At 27.7% G+C, this 15569-nt stretch overlaps 4 protein-coding genes across 4 annotated transcripts; 3 read left to right on the top strand and 1 right to left on the bottom strand.

Moving 5' to 3' along the window:
* The first annotated feature begins 774 nt into the window (after positions 1-774).
* On the top strand, positions 775-2399 carry LOC112688148 (cytochrome b-c1 complex subunit 2, mitochondrial). The gene has a single exon (XM_025561209.1). The coding sequence runs from the start codon at positions 893-895 to the stop codon at positions 2222-2224; it is 1332 nt and encodes a 443-aa protein (XP_025416994.1). The 5' UTR covers positions 775-892; the 3' UTR covers positions 2225-2399.
* A 34-nt stretch (positions 2400-2433) lies between these two features.
* On the bottom strand, positions 2434-3679 carry LOC112688147 (signal recognition particle 19 kDa protein). Its single transcript, XM_025561208.1, has 3 exons — positions 3429-3679; positions 3089-3348; positions 2434-2624 (listed from the first exon to the last, which is right to left on the bottom strand). Exons 1-3 carry the CDS (start codon positions 3470-3472, stop codon positions 2491-2493), a joined length of 438 nt encoding a protein of 145 aa, XP_025416993.1. The 5' UTR covers positions 3473-3679; the 3' UTR covers positions 2434-2490.
* Positions 3680-4751: 1072 nt separating this feature from the next.
* LOC112688145 (zinc finger protein 830) lies at positions 4752-7425 on the top strand. Its single transcript, XM_025561207.1, has 5 exons — positions 4752-5050; positions 5519-5745; positions 5815-6020; positions 6083-6252; positions 7111-7425. The coding sequence occupies exons 1-5, from the start codon at positions 4929-4931 to the stop codon at positions 7256-7258; spliced, it is 873 nt and encodes a 290-aa protein (XP_025416992.1). The 5' UTR covers positions 4752-4928; the 3' UTR covers positions 7259-7425.
* Positions 7426-11404: 3979 nt separating this feature from the next.
* Positions 11405-15051, top strand: LOC112688191 (skin secretory protein xP2-like). The gene is made up of 2 exons (XM_025561264.1): positions 11405-11510; positions 13226-15051. Exons 1-2 carry the CDS (start codon positions 11493-11495, stop codon positions 14996-14998), a joined length of 1791 nt encoding a protein of 596 aa, XP_025417049.1. The 5' UTR covers positions 11405-11492; the 3' UTR covers positions 14999-15051.
* The last annotated feature ends 518 nt before the right edge of the window (positions 15052-15569 follow it).

The following is a 15569-nucleotide window of genomic DNA, read 5'->3' as shown; positions in this document are numbered from 1 at the left end:
AGAAAACTGAAGATCAAAAGTAACTTGTTTTATTATAATTTATTTTTTGACTTGTTCAATAGTAACAACGTTGTACAAGTCTATACGATCAATGCATCTACTATGTGGTATACTTATTAGGGATGGTAACGATATTTCTATATAGATTCGTACTTCGATAGTCAAGGTAAAAATATAACACATTTTATAATTATCAAAATTATGCAAATTCTTTATATATTTTGACTTAAATAATAGCATTGATAATAGAATGGAATATTCTATAATGAATGATATCAGGTATTCAATAATAGCTCTTCATATTTCAAACTTGTAAAATATGTAAATTTTAACCTAGACATCGGAGAAAATTTCGGGGGGGTTACACCCCATTAATTCCCACCCACCCGCGTGCGCCACTGGACATAAATGCTTATTCATCTCTGTTTTAAACAGTAAAATTTGATCGTGTTTAGTTTTTGGATAGTAGCACTGATTACATGAATATAATCTATTCTGTGATACTGATCTGTGTAACTATTTATAATGGTTACCAAACAGATATTGATAATTTACATGTAGTATATTATCTATATCTGTGGGTTACTCTTAGATCATATATGTTATATCATATATATCATAAATGTATGTTTATATTTATATAGTGTATGATCTAAGTGGTTACCTATCAAGGTTTATAGATTATCTATAAACCTTGGTTACCTATGACCAGAATTCCAAAGAGTATAGACAAGCAATTGTCTACTATCAGTTCAGGCAGTTCCAGCTGTTTTTCAATCAAAGGTTTTCGTTCACTGTTTGCCCTAAGTCAGTTTTTTTAGTCCTGTCTAATTTAGACTTGTAAGTTATAACTTTTTGTATTCTGTTCTTATTTGTATACACAAACACACAAATGGCTATGTCAACGTTGAAGACGCCCGTAATGAATAGCATCGCTAAACGCTGCTACGCTAGTAAAGCGGCAGCGTTATCCATCAAGGGACCCGAGGTACAAACTAAAAAATTGCCAAACAACACCTTGGTCGTCGCTGTTCCGGAGTACCCAACCAAAATTGGACGGATTTCAGTTACTTTCTTGGCTGGATCACGTTATGAAGACCCAGAAAATTCAGGTATCGCCCATGTAATCCGTAGTTCAGCTGGACTCAGTACCGAATCGTCCACTAATTTCGCAATTTTGCGAAACTTGGGTCACTTGGGTACTAATTTCTATGCTACCTCTGATCGTGAAACAATTACTTATACTATTGAAGCACATAAGGACAATTTAATCAGCAGTTTGAAGTATTTTATTGATTCTATTTCAAATCAAAAGTTTAAACCATGGGAGCTCTCTGACAATTCAAAACGTTTACAATATGATCTTCTTACTATACCACCTGTATCAAGAGTTTTAGATTTGGTTCATAAGGCTGCATATAGAACTGCTCTTGGTAACACAATATTTGTGCCTAAATATAACATCAAGAAATTGGAAACTGAACATCTTTTATACTACGTTAAACAGAATTTCATCAGTGATAAAGCTATTATCTCCAGTGTTGGAGTTGACTTAGAAACATTGGTCTTAATTTCAGATGATTTAAATTTACCAAGTGGAAATTCAACCACTGCATCAAAGGCTAAATATTATGGTGGCGATTTGAGAAAGAATAAACCTTTGGATACTACTTATTTAGCTGTTGTTGGTGAAGGAGTGAGCTACAAAGATTCTCAAAGTGCTGCATTTGCTGTTCTTCAGAATTTATTAGGCAAAGGATCATCAGTTAAATGGGGAAATGGTCAGGGAGTTTTAGAACAAAGTATTCTCAAAACAAATACTTCAGATAATTTTGCTGTATCAGCAGTAAATTATAACTATTCAGACTCAGGTATTTTCGGTTTTCTATTAGCTTACAATGGAAAAAATATCAGTCAAGTATTAAATGCTGCTGTACAAACTTTGAAGTCGCCTACAATCAATGATGCTGAAGTGAACCGGGCTAAAAAACAATTGATTTTTTCACTTGTTGCAACTTCAGAATCTAGTGCTGAAGTTTTAGAAAATATTACACAACAAGCCTCTGTTACTGGACAAGTTTTACCTTTTGAAAAATTAGTTGCTGCAGTCGAAGCAGTCAGTGTTGAGGATGTTAAAAAAGCAGCCAGCAAAGTAGCAAATAGCAAATTGTCGTTGGCTGGTTATGGTAATGTAGCTTCTACACCTTACTTGGATAGTTTGTAGTTTTGTATTTAATTTCTTGTAAATTCTTGTTTGTTAGTAAAATATAAAACTCCATATATACTTTTACTTTATAAATAAGGTTTTTTCCTTGTTCTACACTTACTGTTGTACCTAATTAAATACATTGATTACAAACATTGTTTGGAGAAAATAAAACATCGTATTTGAAAATGAAGTATAGTTTTATTTATTACAGTAATCCTTCAAAATCCAATTAAGTTTAAAAGTAAGAAAACAAAAAAATTATTAAAAACAAAGTCAATATTCTATTTACGGCCTTTTTTCTTTTTGTTTCCACTAGTTTCATTTTTGTTTTGATGTTGTTCAGGACCAGGTGCTTTCATGACTCGACTTTTTAATTTTGGTATTTGTACACCACAATGTTTCATTAAACTTATTCCTAAAATCAAATTTATTACAGCATAATTAAAACATTTCATTTTATTCAGAATTAAACTAATATTTAATGAATTGAAATACATAGTAAACATAATAAAATTAATTGGGCTAAATAATTATAATATAAATATTTTTTTATTTTAATAAATATTGTTGTATTTGATAGATCTGTAAAATATAATTTTATATAAATTAGTTTTTTTAAAATGCTCATATTACCTATTTAAAATATGTTTCAAGACAATATTTGAAATTTATTTCTAATTATTTTAATGGAAGTCTATAAAAATTTTGTTTTTAAATTGGTTTCAATACTAATTTTTTTGTAAAAGATCAATGCAAATGAAATAAGTACTAATAATTTCATTATAAAATGATTTTAGATTGATATATTTTTGAAATTTAATATTAAGTTCAGTTCCAAATTAGTTAAAAGTTTTGATATTTGTTATTTTGTAGACTTACTTGATGGAAATGTTTCATTCACAGGTGTTCCATCATCATTTTTAAGTTGTACTCGTATTCTACCACGAAACTGCCATTCCTTACTACATTCTCGAGAATATTGTTTATTTTCAACTTCAGCGTTCTCAAAACCAGATGCTTTAACTACCTCAAGAATTTCTTGATAAGTCGGATTTTCTACAGCATACTTTTTTGGAACTACACGTCCTTCGGCCAATGTTTTTTTATTATTCAAATACGCTGGATAAATGCATATCCACCTAATTTAATGGAAATTAATTGCATCATAGGGGTTAGACATGAAATATCTAAAACTAGATAAACAAAAAAATTAATTTACCTTGATCGATCACTTGGTTTCCTATCTGCATAAATGCTAGTCATTTTTGTGACTCAAATACCATTAAATTCAAAACTGAGCTCTAATCTACGGCTATCATGTTGTGATTTGTCTCTTGACATGAATGCATAGTGATGATATGGCAATTTTGTTGATAATATTTATAATCCATTCGTTGATTACTTTCATATAGATACCTTGGCAAAACTGGCATTCGGCGTAGCACATTTGTCGTTTGGAACACTTGTACTGTATCTAATACTTGCTTGTATACGAGAAATGAAAATAAAAATGTATCACAATGAAATTGATATGTCAAACACACAGTGCTGTAATTAGACATTTTGCGCCCCGACTCAAAAAAAAAAAAAAAAATTGGCGTTCCTCTAAGGGGTCTGCACACGGAAAATATAGGAGATAGATCCTCATGAGCCTTTTAGATATTCTAAAATCAATGCTATTTTTGTGTAGTAGGCACGCCACGTGATAACATACTACACCGTATTATTATAAATAACTTATGCTTATGACATTATAACAATAAATTTGGGAACTAATATTAGGTATATTAATAATGTTTTTGATCGCTAATAGTTATATTGCCATAAATACATTAATTATATATATTAATAAATTAAATACATTTACATTAATTTATGATACTGCTATTAAAAACAAAAAAATAATAATTTCAAAATAATTTTAAGTTTAATAATTCAAAAGTGAGCAGATTTCCGACTACAAAATGTTGGTGCCCCCGAAATCTGGTACCCGAGGCAATTGTAGCCAGTGCCCCCCTCCAAAAATGTGGCCCTGCATACACATCATGGGGTGTAATAAGAATATTTATATATTTCTTTTACTCTGTAACGCACATTTCTTAAATAATAAATGAATCGATGATAATTTATTTTCACATTAAATTGAAAAAAAAAAATTTTCAAGCTTTGAGATAATTGTCAATGGTTTATCTGTTCATACAGAGTATTAAAATAATATTAGCATAGTGGCTACCAAGATATGGACTTGATGAATATAATTTGGTTTTTGTAGAATATTTATGTCAACGTGAGTGTTGTATAAACAATATTACCTAATGCGTATGAGTGGTTGTCGGACTAAGTAATAATCGTCCTGTAAGTAATCAAAGAAATTTATTTAAATTTGTTTTTTAGTAATAAATTTACGTATAATAATATTATATTTATTTGACAGAACTCATGTTACATAAATCATTTTATACCAAAATTGATTTGGACACTATGTCGTTTTTATTATCAACAAATCCATTTAGGCTTGAATAACAAAAATATTAAAATTGATAAGACATATTATTTTAAGTTTTCAACTGTATAGTATCTGATGAGCATTAAATTATTTCGTTTACTTATAAACTTTATGTTTGCTGTGTATTTTCTTAGGGTTACACTTTTTTTTCTTAGTTTTTAGGGACGTTTTTATTAGATTATTTATTTGAGTTTTCAAAAGTTGTTAAAAAAAATGGCATCAATGAGCGCAGCAAAGAAAAAACAAGTATCTCAAAATCAATTGCGTTTATTAATGCTCAAACAAAAATTGCAAACTCAGAAAGTCAAAAAGAAAATTGACTCACCACTGGCAAAATATCCTTTTATGTAAAATTTAATACTTTATTTATTACTTCAGGTATCTTCTGATTCATTACCATATTATTTTTTATTTATCTAATATTTTTTAGTATATTTAAATGTGTTATTTTAATTTAGTTATATTGTTCATAAGACTAAAATAATTTTTCATTAAAATATAATATGATAAATAAATATAATAATTTTATACTGACTATTATTATAATATTTTGTGTATAACTATTTAATATTATTGATATTTTCGTTTTACATGCTAAAGTAAAATTAAAATTGCTTTGAATTTTTATAAAATGTATCTATATTACTCATATTTCATGGTAGTTTATAAATAGATGTTATTTGAAATTGTTTTAATAAATAATATCTTATGTTTATAAGCTCCAAGTTTAATTTAGTGGTTAAAAGTATTCAACTAAATAAACTTATAATATTGAATTATAATCCTTAATTATATTTGTACACATATAGCAATAATGGTCAATTGTCTTGTATTGTATGCAAATTTAATATTAAAGATGATTCATCTTGGAGTGATCATATAAATTCTAAAGTTCATAAAGAAAACATTTCCAAACGAAAACCAGAATCATCAAAAATGACTGAAAGGTTGGCAGTGACTACTGAAAGTTTAAAGCGTACTTTACCAAAACAAGATAATTCTGTGGCTGTACCACAAAAAAAGTTAAAAGGTAAATTAAGTTTGTTTTAGTGCTTTTAAATTTAAATTTTAATAATAAATTGTTTTTAATTGTATTAAGGTATTTTAAAGAACTATACTTCACCAGTTCCAAGTGTTCCTAGTGATTTCTTTGAAAGTCCTGTTTCGACTAAACCAATATCAGAAAATGTGGAACAAAAAAATGTAGAAAAAATGGAGGAAGAACCAGAATGTCTAGATGATTCAAACTTAGATAAAGGTGAACTTCCAAAAGGATTTTTTGACGATCCAATGTTGGATGCTAAAGTGAGGGATTTTAATAAGTAAATTTATTTAATCATTTAAACTGTGCATTTTATGTTTTTTAGATACGAAAAGAGGAATATGTTAGTTCAATAGATGAAGAATTTTTAAAATTTCAAAAAGAAATGAAAGAAGAAAATATGTTATCTGAACAAATAATGGCAGATAATGAAGATGAAGCTACTTATGGACGTCAAGTGGAAGAGATTGACGAACAAATCAAACATTGGTCAAAGTATGTTTTATTTTAATTAATATGGTATTAAGAGATAGGATATATTTCATAGGTGGTACTGAATCTTTGAGTTTGAAATGTTTTAGTTGAGTTTATAAGTGGGTGATGTGTTATTGTAGAATAAAAAAATGTTGTATTTAATTTACTTAAAAATTAAATGGCATAATTTCTGGATAGTTATTTAAAATAATTATAAGTTTATTTAAGAAAAAACTATATTTAAATTTTTATTTTATATAGAAACTAATATTAAAATTCATTATTAATTTTTCTTTTAAATTATTAAAATGTAATAAATGGATTTATAGTTATTACATAAAAAAAAAGTTTTTTTATCTTTTATGCTTTTGCTGAAAAATAATTATTTACTGCAATGAAACCTAATGATATATCATTAAGGTTTCCTATAATTTTAAATGAAGTATTCTGACTTTAAAATGAAAAATTGTATTTTAATATTTTATTTGTGATATACTATATATTTCTGTCATGTACTTAAACTTTATATGATCATCATGTCATAAAAATTTTAGAAATTGACTAAAAGTGTAAACTACATTTTTCTGCTAGGTTGTCTTTAGTAAAATAATTTTATATTTTTGAGTTATTAATTTTACCAATTTAATGGTTTTCTAAAACTAATGAATTATGTAAACTAAAATATATTGTATTTAACTTTAGTTGATGGTGTAACTTATTCAGAGATTGTAAATTTAACTATCATATAAATCTTTTAGTAGCTTACTAATTGGTGTTACCAAATTGGAACTCTTTTACTATAGAAAAATCTATCAATATATGCTTTTATTAGTGATAATCAATTTTTTTAAAAATTAATTCATCATATTTGTGTTACAGAGTGATTGAATTAGAGAAAAAAAGAGAAAAAATTTCTTTAGCTACAGAAAATATGAACAAAATGATAATTGAAAATGAAGTAGAAGAAGATGTAGAATCCGATGGTTCAGATTTAGATGAATTTATTGATTGGAGGTCTAAAAGTTAATAAAATTTATCACGTAATCAAGAATGAATGTTAAATATGTATTTTCATACTAAAATTACTGTAACAAATAAAAGAAATATTTTTTATGGTAATATTTGTATAACCTATATGTGTGTTTGATGTTAGTTATTAATTTTCTTTTTCATAATAAATGTATTTATTGAATATTTTGACTTACTTAGTTGAAATAAAGTCCCTGGATTCAGCAGAATAATAAATCAAGGTGATACAAATCACTGTAATATATTAATAGTATACACATATTACATTTGATACATTTAATTTGTTTAATTTTTTTCAAAATAATACTTGGACATTTTTGAGGGAATATATTAAACTTTTTGATCTTGCTTATGTGAAATTTATCCAAAATTAATTTAAAATTAATGTGAAAAAAATAAAAATGTTTGTTCATTTTAATTTTTTATTATTTTGTTTTGAGAATAAGTGAGTAGACTTTCAATTTTTTTTAATTACATTGTAAAATAAAAAGTAAATTACTTTTTAACTATTGCTAAACTATGATAAATATTTCTAATAACACGAAAATACTGATTATTTCTATTTCCAGCCTATTTAAGTGATTTAGGCCTAAAAGGTACTTAAATTAATGTCTAAACTACAGAAGATGTTGTCATAATATTCTTTTAATTATCAAAGCATATAATTGAACTCTCTGAAAACATTTAACAGTATAGTATATTTTTGTGACAATCGTTACAAAATATAATTTAATAGTCATATACAGTCTGTTCTGTATTAAACTACAAAATCTTATAGTATAATTTTATTAATTTTATCAAGTTAATTATTAATAAAATATTCTATGCATACTGTTGAAGAAGTATAATGTTTATAACATTTCCATATTTATTTCTGTTGATATTATCGGACAATTCATTTCTGTAATCATTCTAAAGTATTTTCGTGTCTTATAATGAGATTTCGAGTACAGAACTCTTAAAGTGGTTTTTATTTAATACTATAAGAAAAAGTATTCATGGCAAGAGAAAAAAAAAAAAATTTTAACACCATTCACGCTTCATCCATAATGAAAATAAAAAACCAGATTATTAAAAGAAGAACATTTATATACTAAATTGCATATATATCTGCATGCTACCTAAGATTTTTTTTTGTTTTAAAACGAGTTATAGACTAGTACAACAACACGAAAAATAATAACGTGGTCTGAGTTTTTTTGGTTGTTGATATAAATGTTTATTTTTGTATTAAAACACCAACGTAAATGGGAGTGTCACAGAATATATCATAATGTGCAACAAATGTTTATAAAAAATAATCGGGTCTTACTTAAAAATAAAATGCAAAATAGTGTTATTGAATAATACATCGTTTTTATGATTATTTTGAATAAAGTACCAAGACTTTACTTTTTAATAAATATCAAGGTTTTCATGTTAATTTTTTTTAACGAATTAAAATATGCAATATTATGCCTCCCTTTCTCCAAAAGAAAAAAAAATCTTTAGTAAATTACAGAAACTTCAAACAGACGAAACTAGGGAAAATTAAGTTTATCTGAATGGACGAAAAAAGATTAAATTGGAAATATATTTTACAGTTTTAGATTAAGTAAAGAGTAAACTAGAAGAAAAATATATTTATTACAACAATATAAATATAAATAATAACTATTTATAAAATATTCTAATATTATAATATTGATAGTGAGTATTATTTTATAAGACAGTTACAAATATTAAAAAGTTTATAGGTAACTAGACACGGTGTCCCCTACCAGTTCTAACAAATAATAAATGTTGTTAGATCAACATTTATTATTTATTTTATTATGTTGTTAGAACTGGTAAGGGACACCGTGTCTAGTTACCTATAAACTTTTTAATATTTGTAACTGTCTTATAAATACTCACTATCAATATTTCTTACGCCAATAGAGAGAAAAAATGTTGTCTTGTTTCATGATATGCATTGTAGGTCCTTAGTAATAAACACATAATTTGATATAAAGTTCAATATTATGATTTTTTTTTTTGTTACATTTTATAATAAAAAATATAAATCGTTCTATATTCCCTTGCACAATCTACACGAGTCTAACAATTACATTCGTATCACTCAATTCATACTTCGTTTGCTTTACTCGAACTGAAAATGTCCACACACACTAAATAAAATGTCTCTTCTATGTCCGAAGTATCATTTTAATCTTATAAGCATATTAGCATATTTTGTTTTTTTTTTGTTTTTTTGGCTTTCTGTTTTCGCAAAAATATTTTTTTTTAGCAGCTATTTATTTATTAGCTCTATTATTAAATTGTTATCAATTTCATTATTTTCTGGAGTATCAGTCAACACAGCATTTTTGCCTTTTAAAGGTAATTTTTCTACTTAATATGTTATTAATATTTATTAAATATTTAGTGCTTAATATCTATCAATATATTATTTAAATACTATTCAAGTCTAATATAATCATATTGTGAATATATTAAAAATAAATAATACGTGAAAAAATGTGTTACAAATAGCCCCAAACGGTTTGTCACATTGCACCTCAACAAACATTTTATTTTTATTTGTTGTAGTTAAAAAGGTAATTCAAAAATTTCACTAATGAGTTTTGTTGTAATTAAATCTCCACTACATTTGGACTTGAGTATGACTGAAATTAGTTATTAAGCTTTAAAACTGTGATAGAAAGTTGAATGGAAAAATAAAAAATTATTTTCACTATTTATTGACAAAATCAATTTTTTGATTGTTATCGCCTTAGGTACATAGATATATAAAACGTATGATAGGTAATCTTTATTTACAAGTCAAAAACCATGTATTGGAATTCTGTAGAAGCAGTCTACAAATACTTTACGTCTATGTTACATCTTACCTTGTTTGCAACTAGACCAGGTCTTCTCTATATAATAGATAGGTACTGCGTTAGTGGGATAGGACGATGTAGGCCGGAATATTATTTTGACATTTGAAAGCAACAGCGAATATATGTAAATCATTAAAATATTAGATAGGTACCAATAAACTACATTAAACTGTCGCAAATGAACCAAGAATGAAAAAACACTGTGTTCTTTGACTTATCTAGATTGTATTGAATATGAACTACTAAATTTATCACTGGTATAATAAACCATCTATACAATCTAGACAATTGTTATATGTTAATTTTATAACGATAATAATAGATCAATATTGTGAGCATATGAGCATGAAGTCAGTTTACCATAAAACAATATTTTTTTCATAGTAAAGAATAATGAAAACAATTTTAAATGAAAAATTCAGAATGTTATTTGAATATAGTAAGTTACTATTTTAAGTTTTAACCATAAAACAACTTATTTCATCGAAGAAATTATAAATAAAAACAGTCATTAGTTAGAAGAGATTTGAAATTTTTCGCAATATTTTTTTATAATATTTTTTTCGCCCGAAAAAAAATTTTGGTAATGTAACTTTTTTAACAGTACTCTTGTGTCCAATTTTCGATCATATAAAATATTATGGACTATTTTCGATGCAGTTTTATTAAACGAAGTATCGATTATAGGAATAAAAATTGTGCAAACTTACTAAAAAAAACCAATACATACCCAAAACTCACCTCGGTTTAAAAATATATTAGGTAGAGCAATAAAAAAAAAAAAAAAAAATATGGCACTCGGATTACAAAGGTATTGAAAAGTTACAATTCGCATAATTTAAAACTCAATGTTTTAAATTTTAAAGTAATTCAAATGTTAATGGCAAATTTGATATGGATACACGTAGGTAAGTATTATAAAACGATACAGTATTGAGGGATACAATGTAAATTAGACGGATGTACTCGGACCCGATGGGCGAAGGGGAATATAATTTAGGTATTTATCGAAGGTTACCAAGAACACAAAATCTTCGGAATCTGTAATTGGGCTACCCTTCACTGAGTGCACATAACTGGTTTGAAGGTAAGTTGGCAAAAAACTCATATAGACGAAAAAAAAAAATAAAGCGTATAAATTTATTTGTATTAAAAAAAAGCCAAAAAGTAAATCAACAATCTACGACTGGAAGAAGCTTCATGTGTAAAAAAAAATTGTCCCATCCCGTATTACTGGTTTTTAACAATAACTTCTCTGGAGATGGTCCAAGACAGACCGCAAGTATATATAGTAAGTACTGATGTCCAGAAGAGCATACAGTCATTTGGTAGCTGGTCATCGAACAGAACCAACAGGCAGAAACAAGCATGGCTCCGAGTGCTATGGTGAGAATGCAATATGTTTTTATATAATTTGTGTTAAACTATAAACCGTTTGTTTTAAGGTTCTTTATTTTTATTTTTATTTAAAACTGTTAAATATTATTCAGTTTATTTCGAATATAAATAAAGTTAATTAAATAATATTAATAACATCAGTTCTGTAATATATAATGTTATAGTTGGAAAATAAATATTATTTAACTAAGTTTCTTTTTTTCACACAGATAAAAATTATTTTTTAATGAACAAAATGTATAAAACTTTCGGAAGGAGTAATGAATTATTAATAACGAATAGTGTTTATTTCTTGAAACTAAATAATTAAATGGATAATATATAGTTATATAAATTGATTTTTAATGTATATATTTATTTTATTTTATTATTTCCGTTTTTTATATTGAATTATAGTAAAAATAGGTTTAAAATTAAAATTGGTTAAATTATTGAAAAATTGTATTCAAAGAAATTGTGCAACACAAATAAATAAAATATATATGATATTATATTTACCCAAATTAGTTATTAGGGGCAGTATTTTTTAATTTTATTTCAGAAATTTGTTTTTTATATCTTATTTTAAAATTTATACGAGTATTTGTTTTATCTATATAAAATCTATTACAATAACATTTAAGTTTAAATAATACATGTAATTATAACAATATATGTATATTATACTAGCATTTTCAAAAAAAAAGGGATTATTTGGTATATATAAATGATGAAAGTAATTGTAATACATTTCATATAGGTAAGACAAATAGAAGTTTTAAAATAAGATATGAAGAACGCATTCCTGAAATAAAATTTTAAAATATAGCCCCTAATTTAAATTTTGCTAAATATGTTTTACAAAATAACCATAATATGTATTTTGATATCAATACAGACTTATTATTTATTGTTTAGAAATATTAAGTACTCAAAACAACATTTATAATAATTTAGTTTTAGAAGAGTTACACATACCTACCTACACAATGAAATAAAGAAAAAATAATTTTAATAACATTTTAAATGTACTAACCTATTTTAAAAATAACATCTTATGTCAATACATTTTAGATAATAATAAAGAATAATAACCAGAGTATTTATATTTCTTAACATATCTATGTATTAAAATAAATTATTTCTATGTAAAATGACCAATTTTATCAATGTATTCCTTCCTTTAGTTTTTCATATTCAGCCGCGATTTTCTTGACTTTGTGCATATCTGATGATGAATTTGTAATACGGAGCAACATAAAAATACTCTAGGATAAGCATTTATTTATTTCTATGTATAAACTATTTGTTTATTTATTTATATATTAATTTACGAGTGTTAACCATTTACTAATTTTTTATTTTACTTTTTATTATTTTATTAATAAATTAATTAAAATTCTATTTCACGTATTTTAATAATAATTATTTTGTAAATAATACAATTTTATTAATCAATTTCTATATTAAGTCTTTCAGTAGAAAATAAAACGTATGGTTACGAATACTAAGACTCATTGTAACAATAATCACACAAATATCAGCTAATAGATCAGTGATTATTTACTATGGTTGTACATCATATGCGACTGTCATATACAACTATATGACCTATAGATGAAAAAGTTTTCGTTCTATAAATATTTTTAATTTAAATAGAATTACTTATACTTCAATAATAATTCTGCGAATTAATTAAATTTTATTTATTTTTTATTTTATAGGTTCAAGTAGTCCTTCTAGGACTCCTAGTTGTGTCCACCGCGTTTGCAGCTGTTAAGCCTGCAACCAAAAATGAAAAAAGAGACATAGCTTTTGACAGCATTTCGTCCGGTTCATCTGGATTCCCATTTGGTGCTAGGTCTTTTGCTTCATCTACTCCAGCTCCATTTGCATTCGGAAGTTCATTCTCGTCAACTGCCGCTCCATTTAGATCTGTTTCATACAGCTCTACTCCAGCTCCATTTGCGTTCGGAAGCTCATTCTCGTCAACTGCCGCTCCATTCAAATCTGTTTCATACAGCTCTACTCCAGCTCCATTTGTATTTGGTAACTCGTTCGCATCGAACGCTTACTCGAATGCCGCTGCAGCTCAATCTTTTGATGGAGCATCCTTCATCGGATCTTCCACTCCATCTGCACTTCTTGATGGATCTTATGTTTCTTCTACCGCCGCTCCAGCTATTTCATCTGCTGAACCAGTTCTCTTGAACAGATCACCAGCTTTTGGTAGCACATACGGTGCAGCTTTTTCTGGAGCTTATGCCCCAGCTTCTTACGTCAAATCTGAATTGTACAACAGCGAAGCTGCCGGAGTGCAAATCGCTCAAGCACCTCAGCAACAAATTACCATTTCTAAAGAAGTTGCAGTTCCATACTATGTTCAAGTCGAGAAGAAAGTACCATACCCCGTATTGGTCCGTATCCCACAACCGTACCCAGTTGCCGTAGAAAAACATGTTCCATACGCTGTCAGAGTCAATGTTGACCGTCCAGTTCATATTCCTCAACCATACCCGGTAGAAATTGAGAAGAAAGTACCATACCCAGTTGAGAAACCTGTACCATATGCAGTGAAAGTCCCAGTCGACAGACCGTACCCAGTACATGTACCAGTTGAAAAACCAGTCCCGTACGCAGTTGAAAAGCCAGTGCCATACCCAGTAAGAGTAAACGTTGACAGACCATACCCCGTAGAAAAACCAGTGCCGTACCCAGTCACGGTCGAAAAGGCAGTGCCTTATCCAGTAGAAAAAGCTGTACCGTACCCAGTTGAAAAATTGGTGCCATACCCAGTTGAAAAGAGTGTTCCGTACCCAGTCAAATACGAGGTTCCCGTTAAAGTCCCAGTTCCAGTAGAGGTCAGAGTTCCAGTGTCCGTGGACAGACCCGTGCCATACCCAGTAGAGAAGAAAGTGCCATACCCAGTTCAAGTTCCGGTTGAAGTTAAGGTTCCAGTTCCAGTTGCCGCTCCAGCTCAACGTTTCGCCACTGTCCACTACTACCAACAGTCCCCAATTGGTTTAGGATACGAATCTGCTCAAGCTTTTGGTGGCCAATCCGCTTACAAAGCATTTGCCGGTCAATCTATTGATGGTGCTGCATTCGGTGTATCTGGATTATCTCCAGCATCTGGCAGTGCATTCTACAGCACTACTCCATCAAGTATATTTAGTTCAACCGCTAGTCCAATTTCCTCATACAGCTCAACTGCGAGCCCCGTAGGATTATTCGGTTCAAGTGTTGCTCAAGACGGTTTTGTTAGCTCTTCAGCATCTCCATTCAGTTTTGGACAACAATCTTTCTTCGATTCTTCGACACCAGCTCCGTTCAACTCTTTCTCTGCTGGTTCAGTCTCAGGTGATTCATCATCGTTGTTGAAGTCTTCCAACATTGAATCTCTCGGACAAGAAACGGTTTCCATTGGTGGTTCATCACCCAAGGCCCAAGACAGTGTGGAGGTGAAATCTAAAGACGCTGAAATTGAAAAGAAATAGATTAATCAAAGACTCAAAATGTAACTACAATGGAAATTTCATTTATTTTAAAACTTAAAGAATAATATAAACATTTTTTAATGATAATATTAAAAAATGTTATCTGTTTATCAGTAATAATTACATGTTGTAGAAATTATGTTTTTATCTGTAAAATTATAAATAAATAAAAATATGATGGCATTAAGTATTTTTGTTTTTATTTCATATATAATTTTATATAAAATAACACGAGTAACGAGTAGTGAGTAATGATTGTTCAGTTCGGAACAGGGGTGTCATTTCAAATTTTCCACCCTTTTTAACTGATTAAACTTGCCGACTTTATAATATTTAAAACATTTGAATATTTAATATTTATGAACAATAGACTATTAATAAAATATTTTTTCGGAACAAAACATGTAAGTATCGGTAATGAATAGAGCAGAAGAATTGTAGCATTTGTATATTGTTTTTGCACAATCACAAAAATAGCAGAGTGCGAAACAAATACTTTTCATGCTTCCACAAAGCTAGTTTTGAAATTTTATTGTGCATATAAATGCATATTTTGCGTTTTTTTTGGTTT

Source organism: Sipha flava, unplaced genomic scaffold (genome assembly GCF_003268045.1).
Source record: "Sipha flava isolate LNK unplaced genomic scaffold, YSA_version1 37_pilon_pilon, whole genome shotgun sequence".
Taxonomy (NCBI): Eukaryota; Metazoa; Arthropoda; class Insecta; order Hemiptera; family Aphididae; genus Sipha; species Sipha flava.
The sequence above is the reverse complement of the archived record's forward strand: the minus strand, read 5'-3'. Positions and strand labels throughout refer to the sequence as shown.

Coding starts and splice junctions, on each gene's coding strand:
- LOC112688148 (XM_025561209.1), top strand. CDS start 893: ATGGCTATGTCAACGTTGAAGACGCCCGTAATGAATAGCATCGCTAAA.
- LOC112688147 (XM_025561208.1), bottom strand. CDS start 3,472: ATGACTAGCATTTATGCAGATAGGAAACCAAGTGATCGATCAAG. Junction 3,349..3,428: donor AAACCAAGTGATCGATCAAG/GTAAATTAATTT, acceptor CCATTAAATTAG/GTGGATATGCATTTATCCAG. Junction 2,625..3,088: donor GAATGAAACATTTCCATCAA/GTAAGTCTACAA, acceptor ATTTGATTTTAG/GAATAAGTTTAATGAAACAT.
- LOC112688145 (XM_025561207.1), top strand. CDS start 4,929: ATGGCATCAATGAGCGCAGCAAAGAAAAAACAAGTATCTCAAAATCAA. Junction 6,021..6,082: donor ATCCAATGTTGGATGCTAAA/GTGAGGGATTTT, acceptor TATGTTTTTTAG/ATACGAAAAGAGGAATATGT. Junction 6,253..7,110: donor CAAATCAAACATTGGTCAAA/GTATGTTTTATT, acceptor TTTGTGTTACAG/AGTGATTGAATTAGAGAAAA.